This window comes from Spermophilus citellus, assembly GCF_964194105.1.
Source record: "Spermophilus citellus genome assembly, chromosome: 4".
Classification (NCBI taxonomy): domain Eukaryota; kingdom Metazoa; phylum Chordata; class Mammalia; order Rodentia; family Sciuridae; genus Spermophilus; species Spermophilus citellus.
The window spans coordinates 198,523,739-198,541,565 of NC_138185.1; the positions used below are offsets into that span (position 1 = coordinate 198,523,739).

General features: G+C 41.9%; 1 protein-coding gene across 3 annotated transcripts in view; it reads left to right on the plus strand.

Annotated features, from left to right (window-relative positions):
• The first annotated feature begins 4,114 nt into the window (after nt 1–4,114).
• Nucleotides 4,115–17,827, plus strand: part of LOC308646502 (acyl-coenzyme A thioesterase 1-like) — a 44,637-nt gene continuing 30,924 nt past the window's right edge. Inside the window, exons 1-3 of one of the 3 annotated variants that reach the window (XM_081289480.1) lie at nt 4,115–4,861; nt 7,201–7,403; nt 10,429–17,805. In XM_081289480.1, coding sequence (XP_081145606.1) covers nt 4,276–4,861; nt 7,201–7,403; nt 10,429–11,007 — 1,368 coding nt within the window. In that variant the 5' untranslated portion in view covers nt 4,115–4,275 and the 3' untranslated portion in view covers nt 11,008–17,805. Of the gene's footprint in view, nt 4,862–7,200; nt 7,404–10,428; nt 17,806–17,827 lie in introns of those variants that run through there. The other 2 variants (XM_081289482.1, XM_081289483.1) reach the window with 2 other exon arrangements.

The following is a 17,827-nucleotide window of genomic DNA, read 5'->3' on the forward strand; positions in this document are numbered from 1 at the left end:
TGCCCTCTTCTGGATGGAAAATGCCAAGATGAAGGTAACTGAAATATTTTCAACAGATTGGCAGAATGTAACTTTTGGTCAGAAAAGGCTCATCATTGTCAGTCTTAGAGTCAGAAGACAGAGCTAAGGCCAGATTCTGCACTTCCCAACCATGACACCTTCAAAAAATGGTTTGCCAATCTGAAAATGGAGAGTCTGATACCTGTCCTAATTTAGTGTTGATAGGAAGCTGAAATTTAGTGTTGATATGATACCAGAAACTTGTGAAAATTCTGTGCAAGCTGCAAAGTACCTCCTCCCTCTACTCCAAAAGTTCCCCTCATTTCCACCCCCTCAACTTTCTAGTTTCCATTTCTCATTATGTATTCACACAGTTAAATAGCTGTCTCCAGAGATTATTTTGGAAATTCTGCCAGAAAGATGATCTGTTCCAATGCCTTCATTTTAAAAATCCCCAAATCAGGGTCCAGAGAGAGCTTGATTAAGATCCTAGTCCTGGTTGGTATCTGAAGTAATACTGACTCTTTGTCACCTAATCATCCAGAGTCTGAAACTGCCCCAGGCTGCGTCATTCAGTGAATGCTCATGAAAACCTTTTTAATCCTGGTGCAGCCTGCAGTATTTTGAAATTACCTGAAAAATGGCCTCCTACAGCACAGTCCTTAAAGGAAAGCAAGGTCTTGCACCTTCAGTCTTCTTTGGCTTCTTAGATTTAAAAGTTGTTTATATTGGTCACCAAGCAACCAACTCTTCAGAATTTCTTGAGTTTCCTGATGGAACTTGTGGATTCAATTGGGGGTATCTTTGACTATTGATTCAATTTCCTTCTATAAACTGAGTTTTGAGAAATTATATCATACTTATTGATTGGTGGCTTAGTGGATTTCTTAGTTATTTGAAAAATAAACCTCTAGAGCTAGGCAGTTTAATTTTTTTTCCCATAAGGAGTTTATACATCAGGGATCTCAGGGACCCAGAGTCTGCTTTTGCTAAAAAGCAGTGACTCTTCACTTGGGCCTGTATATGTCTGATAGATAATTAAAAGCAGTATAACAGCTTGACATCTCTATGTTCATTTGCCCCTGTCTCTTTCAAGTACCTCAAACTAGGGGTCAGATTACTGCTCAATTCTCCATGTAGACATGTCAATCATTTAAGGAGTGTTCATATAAACCCAATAATCTGCCCTCTTCTGGATGGAAAATGCCAAGATAAAGGTATCTGTTTGTGACATTTATTGGGTCTCAGGTCAGACGCCTGAATCTGGAAGTCCCAACTACCATTTGGACACTCACTTGCATCAGGAGTAAGATAAAAATTGCATAAAAAGGAAAAATGAATTTATTAGCAGTTTGACCAAACTGGGAAGACAGCTAATCTGCCATCTCCCAACCTGTAGTTGTGTTATATTTTATAGGAGGGATCATTCTTGTTGAACAAAAGCTCAGAAATATATACGTGTAGATTCATCTGAGGAAGCTGAGAGATGTGTGTTTATTCTGGTTTTCTGGGTTCTGTTGCATCTTCCTGGTGCCAGGGGGCAGGGCTTTGGGAGCAGTTTGAGCTTCTGATTTCAATATGATGTGACTGCCTGTTGGAAGCTGAGATAGAGAAATTAGCTTAAAGAACAGCAATGGCTAGGAATGAGGAAGAAACCACTTGAGGTTTCTCTGAAAATTTCCGATTTTAAGAGTGCCTGTTACAAAATTTGTCCTGATAAGAGGGAAGATTTCTGGGCCGAAGGTTCTGTCTAGTTGGCCCAGGTCATACTTTTCAGATGGTCATATCTTTTGTTTCCCGGCAAGATTGGCATTTGGGACCAGCCTGAGTACTGACTTCAGTGCCTAGGCACAAACTGTACTCAGATCCTGGGCTCCTGAAAAAGGGCAGAGGATGCTTTCTCTAGGATGGAAAGAGAAGGGTCGAAAGACGACAGGACTAAATATCAAAACCTTGTAGATTCCTCAGAAAGTTAAACAGAATTACTGTGAATAGATATCAGTAGACTCACATTTATATGAAAGTCTCTGTTTTCAGTTATTTCGGGTGTATACCCAGAAGTGGACCTGTTGGATCATATAGTAGTAATTCTGTCTCAAAAAATAAAAAGGGCTGAGGATGTAGTTCAGTGATAGAGCACCCCTGGGTTCAGTCCCCAGGACCGCAAAACAAATAAACAAAAAAGAAATACCATGATGCGCTTCCTGGTAGCCACCTATTTACACACATTTGTAAGTATTTACTTAGACACTATTCCTCGGAATGGGATTGAGTCAAAGAGAATGCATCTTTTACTATTTTTTTTTATACAGAATGCTCCAATATATGAGTGTATTTTCCAAATACTCTTCTCAACATAGGATATCATTATGTGAGAGGCAAATAAAGCATAATGGTTCAGAGCATAGGCTGGGGAATCTGTTTGCAAAGGTATGAATCCCAATACTCCCGTTTTCTAGATGTGTGATGTTCAACAAATCAGTTAACCCCTCATATAGTCCTTTTTTAAAAAAAATCCTGTTTTTCAGTTGTAAATGGACACAGTACTTTTATTGTGTTTGTTTATTTTTATGTGGTGCTAAGGATTGAACCCAGAGACTCGCACATGCAAGGCAAGCACTCTACCTCTGAGCCACAACCCCAGCCCTTCATATAGTTCTTTTTAAAAATACTTTTTAGATATGCATGACAGTAGTGTATTTTGACATATCATACATACATGGAGTATAACTTCCCATTCTTTTATTTATTTATTTATTTTTTTAGTTGGGCACAATATATTTATTTATTTTTATGTGGTGCTGAGGATGGAACCCAGGACCTTGAATGTGCTAGGCAAGTGCTCTACTGCTGAGCCACAACCCCAGCCCTAACTTTCCATTCTTTTGGTTGTACATGATGTAGAGTTACACTGGTCATGTTTATATATGAACATAGGAAAGCTATGTCTGATTCATTCTACTATCTTTTATATTCCCATCCCCCTCCCTTTCTTTTCCTTCATTCCCCTTTGTCTAATCTGTCCAACATAGACCCACCTCATATAATTCTTGTAAGGATTAAGAATTAAATTATTCCCTGTCTTCAGTTCCCAGTACCCCCAACTCCCCACAAATTAGCTATATTATTTCCTTTCTTTAAATCCTGAGACTCTATGCATAAAATACTGGAAGTATCTCATAGAATCAGTACAAGACTAATTGGAGCTGAAGGGAGTTGTGTGATTAACGACCATTAGGCCTCAAGACAACTTGGAATAGGTTTGTCTGAGAAGGCTTGTAGGATGGTCTTATTTGGGAGCAGAAGCAAACACAGCTTATACATATCCAGGTTTCTCCAATAACAAGGTTATGAAATTATTAATGTAAAATCTTAACAGGCCTTGGAAGTGGCCTAAAGCTTAAGTTTGATGAAAAACATAATCAATAATTTATGAAACAATGAAAAAGGTGAGGCCTGGGGATGTGGCTCAAGCGGTAGCGCGCTTGCCTCGCATGCGTGCGGCCAGGGTTCGATCCTCAGCACCACATACCAACAAAGATGTTGTGTCCGCCGAGAACTAAAAAATAAATATTAAAAATTCTCTCTCTCTCTCTCCTGCACTCTCTCTTTAAAAAAAAAAAAAAAAAAAAAGGTGAGAAATCTAGGATGAGCAGGAGATAAAGTTCACCTAACGGAGCAAAATGACAACCCAGTATAACAAAATCATAATTCCCATTACATCATTTGGCTATTTTTGCACCTCTATGGATTGCAGCTCAGAGGTCACATAGCTGGCTAGTAAGATGTCAAGACCCTTAGACGGAGGACCTATGTGAAGGATAAGCACTGACAGATAACACACAAGCAAAAAAATGTGGTGCATATTTGGAAAGAAAAGGCTTAGGAGTAGTAACGAATGCCAGTTATCCAATAAAGTGATAAAACTGGATTCCAGTCCTGCATTTCTCTCGGCTATTAGGCTTTGCTAGGCGCCAGGTTTCTTTAAAAGCCAGCCCTGGTCCAGCACACTTTTCCTGGGCCAAAGAGAGCCTGAGAAGCAGAACTAGGAAGTTGTTCTTCATCATAAAGCAGTTTTTAGTGGAGGCGGTCTTAAGAAAGTCCATGAGTAACTATTTTCGTTTTCCGATTGGCAGGGCTCCGCCCTTCCCCTCTCCGACAAATGAGAGGCTGGGCCGGGTGGGCACTTAGCTTGCATCAGGCAGCCGGCCACTAGAGGACCTCTAACTTTCTCCCTTCTCCAGTTCAGTTGCGAAGACTGAGTTAAGGTGCAAAATGGTTGCCTCTTCGCTCTCTGTCCTGCGAGCGTGCGGGTTGTGCCAATGGGGCCTGAAGAATTGGGCGCAGCTGTCAGGGCCTCCTCTGCTTAGGCTGGGTGGCCGCAGCACTTGGGCTTCTTCACGCACAACTGCGACACTAAGCCTGAAGCCCTCGGGCCGCTGCTGCTGGGATGAGCAGCTGCACATCGCGGTGCAAGGCCTGGCCCCCGAACAGCCGGTCACGCTGCGCGCGTCCCTGCGCGACGAGAAGGGCGCGCTCTTCCAAGCCCACGCGCGCTACCGCGCGGACGCGGAGGGCGAGCTGGACCTGGAGCGCGCGCCCGCACTGGGAGGCAGCTTCGCGGGCCTGGAGCCCATGGGGCTGATCTGGGCCATGGAGCCTGATAAGCCCTTTTGGCGCCTGGTGAAGCGCGACGTGCAGACGCCCTTCGTGGTGGAGCTGGAGGTGCTGGACGGCCACGAGCCCGACGCCGGGCAGCAGCTGGCCCGGGCGCTGCACGAGCGCCACTTCATGCCGCCCGGTGTGCGGCGGGTGCCGGTGCGGGAGGGCAGGGTGCGGGCCACGCTGTTCCTGCCACCAGGTGAGTCCCCACCTGGTCCTCATTGTTCCGGTCTAGCACTGTCTCTTGTCTCTGTTATTTCGCCTAGGAAAGAGGTAGATCCCAACATCCCAGAGGTCGGAGTTAAGACGATAGGAATTGAAAGAAAAGCTGCCTGGGGAGGTGGTCCTGATGCTCCAAATCTGAGAGAAAAGCTGCCTGGGAGGTGGACCTGTTGCTCTAAATCTGAGAGATTCTTCAATTCCAGGGCTCATCAGCTAAAAGACATCCTAATGAAAGGGGAAAGACACTTCTAATAATTTTAAAAAGCATCTGTAGTGGGCTGGGGTTGTAGCTGAGTGTTGGAGAGCTTTCCTAGCATGTGTGAAGCACTGGGTTCAATTCTCAACACCACATATAAATAAATAATATAAAGGTCAATTAGCAACTAAAAAAAAAAACAACAACAAAAAACCCATATGTAGGTAGTTTCAACTTTTTAATGTTCTTTAAAAGTTTCTCAGTTTTACAACTTTTCTCCCCATTCCCACAGTAGGTTAAGGTTTATGTAAATTACCTGTTATAATAGGAGGAAGTCCTCTTCCCATCAACTGGGAATCTAAGGAGATTATTGGGAATTTTTATATACATAAAGTTATTGATCAGTGAAAAAAAAAAGAAAGGATGCTTAGCCTCATTAGTAATGAAGGAGATGCAAAAATAAAAATACAGAATGCATCTCATAACTTCAAGAGTGGCAAAGATTTAGAACTCTGACATGACCAGTTGTTACCAAGTACCTGGAAGAAAGAAACTCATGTACGCAGCAGAAGCAGTCACAGTGTTCAGCTACTCTGGGAAAAAAATTTTCTGCAGTTACCTAGTTGAATATGGCTTTCTACTTGTTCTGGTACATGTGCACCCAGAGGCATATTTGGCAACAGCCGCAATATCCACCAACAGTGAAAGTGATGGATAGGTGGAGCTGTTTCTAGCAAAGGGAATGAACCACAGCTGCAAGAATCAACTTGTTCCCCACAGTGTTAGGTGAAATAATCAAATACCAGAACACATTCAGTATCTTTGCATTGAGATAAAATTCACAAGGCAGGCAAGAGAAGCAAAATGTTATTTAAGGTGCATATGTACTTATGTAAGTGGTGATATTATTAAGAAAACTGGTAGGCCATGGTGGCCTAGAAGGATGGGTCATTGTAGGATAGCCTCAGCAAAGGCTGGAGATGTAGCTCAGTGTTAAGGCGCCCCCCTGGGTTCAATTCTCAATACGGCTGCAAAAAGTAAATTATATATATATGTGTGTGTGTGTGTGTATAGAAAACTAATAGACACACACCAAGGGGGGTGGGAAATGGACAAAGGGATTCAGAGACTTACATTACATGGTGCCTAGCAAATGTTTGTTGTGTTTTTCTCTAAACTGGATATGTAAAAGAGAAATTTTCATATTATATAAATGGTGAAAATACCTTATGCATGTAATCATGCAAAATGGAGCCTTTTATTTATTTTTTATTATAGGGTTGAGGATTGAACCTAAGGCCTTGCATCTGCTAGTGTCTAGTGCTTCACCAGCCCTAGTAAGTAGCATTTTGAGTCTGTGCCCATTAGCATTTGAGACTTTTTGAGCTGTTCTGTGTAATGCAAAATATGGATATAGAACAGTTTATATTCATTCACCAGTCAAAGCACATTTGTTTGCAGTTTGTGGCAATTATATAAGGCTGCTACAAACACTTCTACACAAGCTTTTGTGTGAAGACAGTTTTTATTTCTCTTAAGTAAAGACCTAGGCATGGGATTTTGGGATCATATGGGAAGAATACATTGGCCTTTAGAGGAAACTGCCAACTGATTTCTTCACATACTGTACTATTTTGCATCACAATCATCATTATATGATAGTTCCAGTGGCTGTGCATTCTCTGGCAGTTGGCATTGTCCAATTTTGGGGATTAGGAAAGGCCATATGTTTGTTGCTCTTATTGTTCATTTGTGTGTGTGTGTGTGTGTGTGTGTGTGTGTGTATTTTTTCAATGCTGTTACACCCAGGGCATCACTCATGCTAGCCAGTTGCTGTATCACGGGGCCATAAAGTGTTTTTGATCTCAAAAGAAATGCAAGGTCTTTGTGAAAATCCATGGGCTTTTTGGATACAGAGGGGAATGTGGATTTAGCCTAGGCCACTTTCTGGATGTTTGGATACCAGAGGTCTTTAAGCATTTTTGATAGTGGAAAAGTTGTTCATCTCCCAGTAGGTAATATATGGCTTTTGACGGCACTGCAAAGACTTAAAAGGATGAGGAGATAATCCTTGCTTATTTTATAACTCCCTTTTCTGTTCTGTTTTGTTTTTCCCCAAGAACCTGGGCCCTATCCTGGGATTGTGGACCTGTTTGGACTTGGAGGTGGCCTTCTGGAGTACCGAGCTAGTCTGCTGGCTGGCAAGGGTTTTGCTGTGATGGCTCTGGCTTATTATGGCTATGATGACCTTCCCCGGAGCCTAGAGACTGTGCACCTGGAGTACTTTGAGGAAGCTGTGAACTACCTGCTCCATCACCCTGAGGTTAGATCTCTTCTTAGTTTTGTGGGCTGCTCCCCACCCCATGCGTGCTTTTGGTTTCCCAGAAGTCAGCCCATTCTTTTGTTTGTTTGTTTGTTTTAATGTTTATTTTTTAGTTGTAGTTGGACAAAATATCTTTATTTTATTTATTTATATGTGGTGCTGAGGATCAAACCCAGGGTCTCACACGTGCTAGTCAAGTACTCTACCACTGAACCACAATCCCAGCCCCACAGCCCATTCTTGGGGGCCTCTCCTAACCCAGCAGCCACTGCCTTGCATAGACACTTCTCAGGGATACTTCTGTGCAGTTCTACATTATCACATTTCCTGTTAGTAAAGAGGTTACTAGTTGATATTCTGGAATTCTGAATTCCAGTTTGTTTTAGTATTCATAGGGTACCTTTGAGAACCTTAAGATCGACAGGAAGTAAACTGTAATAAAAGGCCATGACCTTCCCCAGGAGACGCCTGCTTGTAAGTCTTTGTGCTCAGCCACCCTCTCTCCCCCATACCCCTGTGAGAGCACAGGGTTAACCTTAAAGAAGGAAATTGACAGCCAACACCTGGCTTCCTGGAATAGTTTATGGTTTTTAGACTCAGTGTAGCCAAGAATGAGGAGGCAGTCCTTGCTAATTTTATAATTCAATCAGGGCACAATATGGATGGAAGTACTGGAGCTCTTAGAAAAGGTGATATGGCTGGGCGTGGTGACACACACTTGTAATCCCAGCGGCTCAGGAGGCTGAGGCAGGAGGATCACAAGTTCAAAGCCAGCCTCAGCAACTTAGCAAGGCTCTAAGTAACTTAGTGAGATCCTGTCTCCAAAGAAAAAAAAATTCAAAAGTCTGGGGATGTGGTGTGTAGCTCATTTGTTAATCAGGCCTGGATTCAATCCCTGGTACAAAAAGAGAGAGAGAAAGAAAGGTAATATGACCAGGCACCATGATGCACACCTATAATATCAGCAACTCTGGATGCTGAGGTAGGAGATTACAAGTTCAAGGGCAGCCTGGGCAATTTAGTGAGCCCCTGGCTCAAAATAAAAAATAAAGGGCTGGGGATGTGACTTAGTGGTAGAACGCCACTGGGTTCAGTCCCCAGTTAAACACACACACACACACACACACACACACACCCTCATACCAATTATGTAGTTTCTAAAGCAGGAAGAATGTGTGTATATATTTATATTTATTTATTTATTTGTGTGTATGTGTGTGTGTGTATGTGTGTGTGTGTGTGTGTGTGTATGTATATATGGACACAATACCTTTAATTTTATTTATTTATTTTTTTATGTGGTGCCAGGGATCGAACCCGTGCTTCACACATGCTAGGCGAGTGCTCTACCACTGAGCCACAACCCAGCCCCAGAATGTATATATTTTTTTAGGTCAAAAAACATACTTTTTCATGTTCAATGTCAAGGGGTGACCCTCCTCAAAGGGCAAGGAACCTCCTTTTCTGAGGACTTGTTTCCTCATTCAGGAGAAGGGCCTTATGCCGGCCAGGCTACTCCTGCCTCACTATGCGTGACTGCACAGGACTCCCTGCAGTTCCCAGAGCACGGGCTCTCTTCCCTATGCTTGTGACATGCCATCTGCTTGGAATGTCCTCTTCACCTCCTTTTCTTGTCAAGGGTGAAGGTGATTAGAAAGCTTACAGGAGCCAGGTGTGATGGTATACACCTGTAATCCCAGCTCCTCAGGAGATAGAAGCAGGAAGATCTCAAGTTTGAGGCCAGCCTCAGCAGCTTTTTGTGGCCCTAAGCAACTTCAGAGACCCTTGTGAAAATAAAAAAGGATTGGGGATGTCACTCAGTGGTAAAGTGCCCCTGGATTCAATCCCCTAGTACCTTAATAAGAATTATAATAAAGAAGAAGAAAAGGTGACTGGGTGTAGTGGAAAAGGTATAAGATATACACAAAGATAAGTTAAATTGGGCATTTTATTTTGCCAATGTCTTAACTCCATATGTTGTCACATCTACTTCCTCTGACAATCTGGATTGATTAAAATATCACTTAGTTCTTACTACTTTCATGAAACCAGTAAGGGTGCTGTTACGGAAGCCACAAAGAAAGAACAAAGACTGCTGGGAGGGCTGGGGTGCAGCTCAGTGGTAGAGCACTTGCCTAGCATGTCTGAGGCACTGGGTTTGGTCCCTAGCACCACATAAATAAACAAAATAAAGATATCATGTCTATCTGCAACTAAAATTTAAAAAAAAAACTGCTGTGAGAGGTCTATCAAAGGGCCATCTGTTGATAACATAGAGGACTTTGGAATACAGGACAAGAGCAGTCCCATGGGATAGTACAAACCCAAACTATCATTGATAGGTTAATACTTTGTTTTTAGGGATTTTTAGGGGCTGGGGGTAGGGAGATATCAGGGATTGAACTCAGGGCACTTGACCACTAAGCTGCATCCCCAGCCTTATTTTGTATTTTATTTAGAGACAGGGTCTCACTGAGTTTCTTAGTAGCTCGATTTTGCAGAGGCAGGCTTTGAACTTGTGATCCTCCTGCCTCAGCCTCCCAAACCGCTGGGATTACAGACGTGCACCGCTGTACATGACTTAGATTAATAATTTGAATGGATTACTGGGTGGTAACTCTAGGAAGGTGGAGATGGCTGGGTAAGTGGGCCACTAGGGGATTATATTATGCCACAGGCTCCTCGCTTGATCTCTCTCCACCCCCTGGCTGTCCTGAGCTGAGCAGCTTTCCTTTGCCACACCTTCTACCATGATGTTCTGCCTCGCTTCAGGTCAGAGCAATGGAGTAGGCTGGACATGACTGAGACCTCTGAAACATGAGCACATAAAAAATTTTCCTCCCTTTAGGTTGCTCTTGTAAGGTAGGGAGGAAGCATATGTAGACTTCCCTAGGTGACAACCTGGAGAGAAGGTAGAGCTCAGATTCAGGCTCAGATCCAGCTGATTTTCCCGCATGGTCACTGTTCACTCTATTACATGGGTGGGAGATTTATTCTTCTTCTTTTTCTTCTGTCCCATTTTCAGGTAAAGGGTCCAGGTATTGGGCTGCTTGGGAATTCCAAAGGGGGAGAACTTGGCCTTGCCATATCCTCTTTCCTGAAGGGCATCACGGCTGCAGTCATAATCAATGGCTCTGTGGCCGTTGTTGGGGCAAGCATACACTACAAGGACGAGACGCTGCCCCCTGTGGATATCATGAGAGAGCGAATCAAAATGACCAAAGATGGCATCATGGATGTTGTGGAAGCCCTGAAAAGTCCTTTGGAAGACCAGAAGAGCTTTATTCCCCTGGAGAGGTCTGACACCACCTTCTTGTTCCTTGTGGGTCAGGATGACCACAACTGGAAGAGCGAGTTCTATGCTAATGAGGCCTCTAAACGCTTGCAGGCCCATGGGAAGGAGAAGCCCCAGATCATCTGTTACCCAGAAGCAGGGCACTACATTGAGCCTCCTTACTGGCCCCTGTGCAGGGCTGCCCATCATGTCTTGGTGGGTGGTCCTATTGTCTATGGAGGGAAACCCAGGGCTCATGCCATGGCCCAGCTGGATGTGTGGGAACAACTCCAGACTTTCTTTCACAAACACCTGGGTGGTAAGAGTTAAGGAGGGCTCTTCCAAAATTTAACCCATTATCTGAAGGTTTGGAGGATAAGACTTGAATATATTCTAAGAGTACCAGTTAAGATTAGTTCATCGGATTAGAGGAGTTATTATTATAACTCTTCTAAGTTGTATACTGTTCTCTTTAAATATTACTATTCAAAATAGTGTCTATCCAAGGGCTGGGGTTGTAGCTCAATGGTAGAGCACTTGCCTAGCATGCACAAGGCCCTAGGTTTAATCCCCAATACCTCAAAAAAAAAAAAAGTGCCTATCCAAAAAATGATATCAGGAATTGAAAAGGGAGCCTTAAGTATATACACTTTTATTAAATTAAAAATTGGACCATTATAGACAAAGCAATTGTCTCTTTCATTTCTTAGGATACTGCTGCTACCCATGCAGCAACAGCAAAGGATCTTGAGTAGGGGCTATGAGAGATTAAGAAAAACACAGAGACATTTTTAAGCAAGGCTGGGGCCAGGTGGGACACTGCCCTCTGATGGAGAAATAGTGACACAGAACTAGCTCAGCATGTTTATTATATAGGGTCTCATTATCAGGAAGTTTAACTACAGAAGCTTTGTAAATTGTTCAAGGTTTGTGAGTTATGAAGAGGCTTCTTTGTGTACTATAAAGTTACAGAGCTAGAAACATTTTTGTAGTTATCCTGCTGTTACAGTGTTAGGAACTTCCTGCTGCTATCCTGCTGTACCCAGAAAACCCATTTACTAGAACATCTGATAACTATTGATGTCAGAGCTGAGTATAAGGCTGTTCACATCCTCACCTTTTGGCAAGGACTATTTCCCAGGAGTGGCTTTTTCCTACACTGTAGTATCAGCCAATAACTGGGGCTCATTCGCTTTCCATAGGATATTGTCCCCTCTATCACCCTCATTCCTGGAAGTCATATTTGGGATATATTATTATGTATCTTTCTAGATGTTATGCTTTAATATACTATGTGTAACAATAAAAATGCTTTTTATTGCACAAATATATTTTAACAGGAATATTGATTTTACAAAACAAGTAAATATTAGGGAAAAGAGGACCTTCTATCTGACATAAACCCTATGCCACAGCAACACATGGGACTGACAAACATTTTATTCTGGGAAGGAAAGGAGTGGCTGGGGAGGAAAACAGAGCCTCCAGAACACCTGTATGAAGCTCAGCACTAATGCTTATAACTGATCTGTGAGGCAAATAAAGGATGTGTGCAGGCAAAAGCTGTCCACAACTTTTTAAGGCCAAAGTAATCTGCTAAGTCAGTTGTCTTGAGCTGTCCATGGATTGCATGTGGGTCACCACTCATGGAAACCTCGTGGATAGAGACATATGGTATCTGGGAATAGCCAGTGGACATTTCCTCTGGTCAATTGTCCAGGGACAGTGTGAATCTCTTTCTTGCTCTGCCATAGCCCTCATAGCACCTGAGATGGGTGTGACCTGCCAAGATGTCAATCAACCTGCTGACTGCAAAACATTTGGAAGCAAAACTCCCCTTTTGAAACCTTATCCCTGCCTTTGATGTGCCCCCTTAAATAAACCACAGGAGTCATCTTATTTTTGTCTAGTTCCAGAACCCATGTGGACTAGATCTATCAGGGGCTTCGTTGCCTGTAAATATATTTCTGAATATCTATGCTTTGCTATTTGCTAATTATCTTTAGGGTGGCTTAGATTCCTGGGCAGAAAGAAGGATGTCTTATTTAGATGCTTGCCACTGTTCTCTCCCCAAAAGTCAGTGCTTGATATTCAGCATGTAGGGGAGGAAGGATTTCTTGCCCTCATCCATTGCTAGGTTCCTGGCTGAGTCCCCTACAACAGAAGATAGATCATCATGAGAAAAGTACATGAACTTATTTAACACACGTTTTGCATGATATGGGGGTCTTCAGAAATGAAGTGCCGAAGGAACATAGAAATCTGTGTATTTTTATGCATTTTGATGAGGTAATGTATAGGTGTGGAGAAATATGTTTGAATAAAGGGGGTGTGATATAATGGTAATTAACCAGGTTTGGGGATGGACTTTGTAAGTCCTATTTAAAAGATTATTCTGTGTCCTTCTGTCTTCAGAGTAAGGTTGTTCCTTTTTTTCCAGGTATAGGGAGTGTTTTAGTCATCTTTTTCACTGTTGTGACTAAAAGACTTGACCAGAACAATTGTAGAGGAGAAACGTTTATTTAGGGCTCATGGTTTTAGAGGTTTCAATCCATAGACAGCCAGCTTCATTCTTCCATTCCTCGGAGCTTGAGATAAGACAGAACCTCATGGCGGAAGAGTGTGGCAGATGAAAGTGGCTCACATGATGATCAGAAAGGAGAGAGAGACTCTACTCGCCACATATAAAATATATACCCCAAAGACACACTCCCAAAGACCCACCTCCTCCAGCCATACCCTACCGACCTTCAGTTACCTCTTAGTTAATCCCATCAGGGGATCGATTCACTGATTGGGTTGATTCATAACTTAATCATTTCTCCTCTAAACTTTCTTGCACTGTCTCACATGTTAGCCTCTGGGGAACACCTCACATCCAACTATAACAGGAAGGGTACTGCTTGAATGAAGGTCTTATGAAAAAAAGTGTGAAAAGTGTGGGAGCAAGTCAGAAATTGACCTGTCTAGGTTTTATGACCTGCATCTTCTGTTTTCTCAAATGCAAAGTTACCATATTTTATAGTAGCATGCCTTAAATTCCATCATTTCCCTCCTAAAATTTTCACCATCCAGAGTAGGTTGATGGATTGTCCCATAAGCCATTGAACTGGTCTTTCAACCCAAGGTATGGGTCAGTACAGTTAAAGAGAGGTATATCTTATTTTGTGAGGCAGTGTTTGTAGGTAGGCTTCCACTAAAGTTGGGTGTCCACTAAAATTAAGTCTCCATATAATTTGTGCAATCAAAGGCATTTCTATGGGATCAAAATGACCACTGTTTAGAAAGAACTTTACACCCAGTTTCTGAGTCCAGAGGACAGTCACTGAGAAAGATTTCTAGATATTCTCTAAGCATCTTCAGATGGTGACTTGAGGACAGGCAATCTGGCAGATTTTTCTGATTTGTGGTTTGCATCAGGTGTTCCAGTATACTTTCTGAGCAGCCCACAAGGTAACCAGTACAAGAAGTGTTGTGATTTTTTCTAAGGTATATCTCAAGCTTTCCAACTTTAGCTTGTAGGCCTTTGGGAAAAGTTAGTTTCTGTTTTCAGTACTACAGAGACAGAAGTTGGGGAGAAAATTTGGAAATATTAAACAGTGGGAGCCAGATATTGGGAAAAAACTAGAATTCAGGATCTAGTCTAGTTTATAAGTATATAACAAAACCTAGAATCTGATATATCCACGAGGATGTACTATAGTTTTCTGTTGAAAAAAAAATTCTCTCAACAGTCACTTCCATTTCTATTAAAGATGGTCAAAGCAAAATTAATTTGTGAAATACAAAGTACTAGGGATTAAATCCAGGGCCTTGCACATACTAAGCATGCCCAACATGATACAAAGATTATGTAGCTTTCATTCTATAAATTTAGCTATGTGATAGGTATGATAATATAAAACTTACTAGTTCATAAAAGAATAATGGATCTGAATTGGATATCTGGCAAATGCACAAAATTAGGATTACCCACTCAGATAACTAAAGCTTTCTAGTAACACTGTGGAAAAAACATTTCAAAATTTTTCATTTATGCTTATATGTAATCTTATGAATCTGTAGACTACAATTTAGCCAAGTGACTGAGGAGACACTTTAGGAGGGGACACCAAGGAGACAAATAACAGCTATTTGAATGTCTTCAAAGTTCAAGTGAGTGGATAGAATATCTATTTGACTCCATATATACTTTTTTGCAAAGTTCCAACTCTCTAAACTGCCAAAAGTATTAAGCCACATACTCAAGGCAGGGTAAATACCAAGAAAACCATATTTAACAAATCAGAGTAAAATTGTTTATGGTAGTTTTATAGCAGAGTTATAGATTCTTTCATATATTCCCACAAGTAGTAGTAGATCTATGGCCACACTGTGACTTTGATAATCAGTGGAGCAGAACAGAAGTGGTGCTGTGTGGCTTCCAAGGCTGGGTACAAAGGCTATGAAGGTCTGACTTGGTTGTTGGAAACATGCTCTCATAATCCTGAGCCACCACATCTGAAGGGTGACTACCTTCAGGTTTTGGTGCTGTAGGGAGCCCAAGGTAAAGGAGAGGCCAACTGCTGGGACTCCAAGGGAGGTGAAACTGAGTTATCACAGCCCAGCTGCCAGATAATATGAGTTAAAAAAAAAAAAATCCCAGATGATTCCAGACCCACATGTTTGACTCTTCCCAGCAAATGCCTCAAACATGCTGGAGCGGAGAAGAGTTGTCCCTGGGAAGCCCTGTCCAAAGTGTGGAAATGAAAACAAAAAAAGTGAGTGTTCTTATTTTAGGTGATTTATGTTTGAGGTTTATTTCAGTTATCTATGTAACAACAATATTTTACCAATGTGTTGGCTTAAAACAATATCCATTTATTTTTTTCTCAAGACTGCCAATTGGATAGACTTTAGTAGGAATGGATCACCTCTGTTCCAAGTGGCATTGGCTGGGGCAATTTGACAGGGAGTTGGAGGATATGCTTTCAGGGTAGGGAGGTTGTGCTAGCTATCAACTGGCAGGGCTGTGGGTTAGGGAAGGTTCTCTGTTTCTCTCCACTTGAGCTTTTTTACTGGTTACTGGCATTGAGTTCCAAGAGTGAGTATCCCAAGTCAGCAAGGTACAATCGCATGGCCTTCCTTTGACCTAGTCTTAGGAGCTACATAGCATCTCTCTTGGCATACTCTATTGGTCATCATAGGTCTGTGTGCTTAGCAATACAGGTGATGCAGAAAGTGGTCAGACAGAGCCGAGTAGGGGGGCACACACCTGTAATACCAGTGGCTCAGGAGCCTGAGGCAGGAGGATCGCAAGTTCAAAACCAGCCTCAGCAGAAGCAAGGCACTAAGCAACTCAGTGAGACCCTGTCTCTAAATAAAATTCAAAATAAGGTTGGGGATGTGGCTCAGTGGTTGAGTGTCCCCAATTTCAATCCCCAGTACCTCTAAGAAAAAAAAAAGAAAGTGGTCAGATATTTTACAAAGTAGAGCTCCAGAACTGCCTTTTGGATAGAATGTTAATGGAAAAGAGAGAAAACAAGACTAACTCCAAGTTTATTTTCCCTGAACAAATGGATGAATGGATGTGTTCCTTGCTGAGACAGAGAATACTGGGAAAAGTGCAAGTTTGGGAAAAATCAGCTTTCAGGTTTTGCCGTGTTATGCTTGAGTGCCTGTTGCACATCCAAGTGAAGATGCCAAATGGCAATCAGGTCTACAGGAATGAATCTCTGAGGACACCTTGGGGCTGGGAATATAAAAAGCTGCTTTTATGTGAACTTCTGCAGACTGTGAACTTCTGAGCCCCTCCTCTTACATGCTGGATATCAATACTCAGCAAACTGGAAAGTGACAGAATAAAAACTGAATTGTCATTTTCATGTTCATTTTCTGTTAATATGTGCTATGAATTCAGTCTAACAATTAAATTATAAAATATATATCCATTAAATACTAATAGGTTAAAAAAAATGAGGTCTTGAGCTGTAGCTCAGTTGTAGAGCACTTGCCTAGCACGTGTGAGGCACTGGGTTCAATTCTCAGCACTGCATATGAATAAATAAAATAAAGGTCCATCAACAACTAAAAAATATATTTTTTAAATATACGGGCTTCCTTTTCTGGGTTAGGTTGTAGTGGCACCCCCTTTCTCCACAGAAAATCTTAACTGGGTTTCTCCAGAATTTCTCCATCTTCACCATGGCTGATTTTAGGACTGTCAACAAAAGAGTCTCTACAAAAGAGTTCAATGTAGATGAACTTCTATTTTCATGTTGCCTTATTTTACTTGGCTGCTAGCCTGGAAGAAATTGGTGCTCCAAGTGCTGGACACCCCTTACTAGTTTTTCACAAACATGTATCCAGTATAGTAATTTGAAGAAATATGTAACAAGGCCTCTGGACTTGTGCTGGGTTTCACAGAGATGTCTACATTTCTAAGAGAAGTTACCAGTTGGGCTCCGTGGTAACAGCTGGCAGCTGGAGAAAAGAAAGGGGAGAAGAAGGTCTCCCTTCTCAGGTGTTGTCCTTGAAAGGTTAATTTGCCAAGAACAGTGAAAGAAAAAGCTGCTTTTATGTGAACTTCTGCAGACTGTAAACTTCTGAGCCCTTCCCCTTACATGCTAGGTATAAAATTCTTAAACTATCTGAACTTGGGGTTCAGGGAGTTGATTGATTACAGCAAAAGCTGTGCCCTCTGAACCTGACTGCAGCCAAATAAAACTGTTTCCTGCTATCTTTGATGCCTTGCCCCATCTGTCCCTACAACAAGGTATCTTGATCAATTCTCCCATAGAAAACAATTTCAATTCTTCCATGAAAAATCTTCTAAAAGCATTTGATGATCTGAGAAGAAAGAAAATAAATTCTCAGGTCGGGGAGTGAGTAAAAGTGGGATTGCCTAGGTAAGTAGACCATGGCAGCCAGCTGTTTCTTGGGAGCATGAAATGACCCCCAAATTGCTAAACTGAAACATTTCATTACACCACATAAAAAAAATCACATATTTAATATTCATTCCTGATCCTCATTAGCAGTACTGATCTCATTAAAAGAAAAACAATAAACATAAGTATCAGAGTCTGTCAAGATGATTATGTGGGATATAAGATTTCTGAAATTCTAATTTTCTCTTGAAAGCTCAGATGTCATCATTGGTAATACAGTT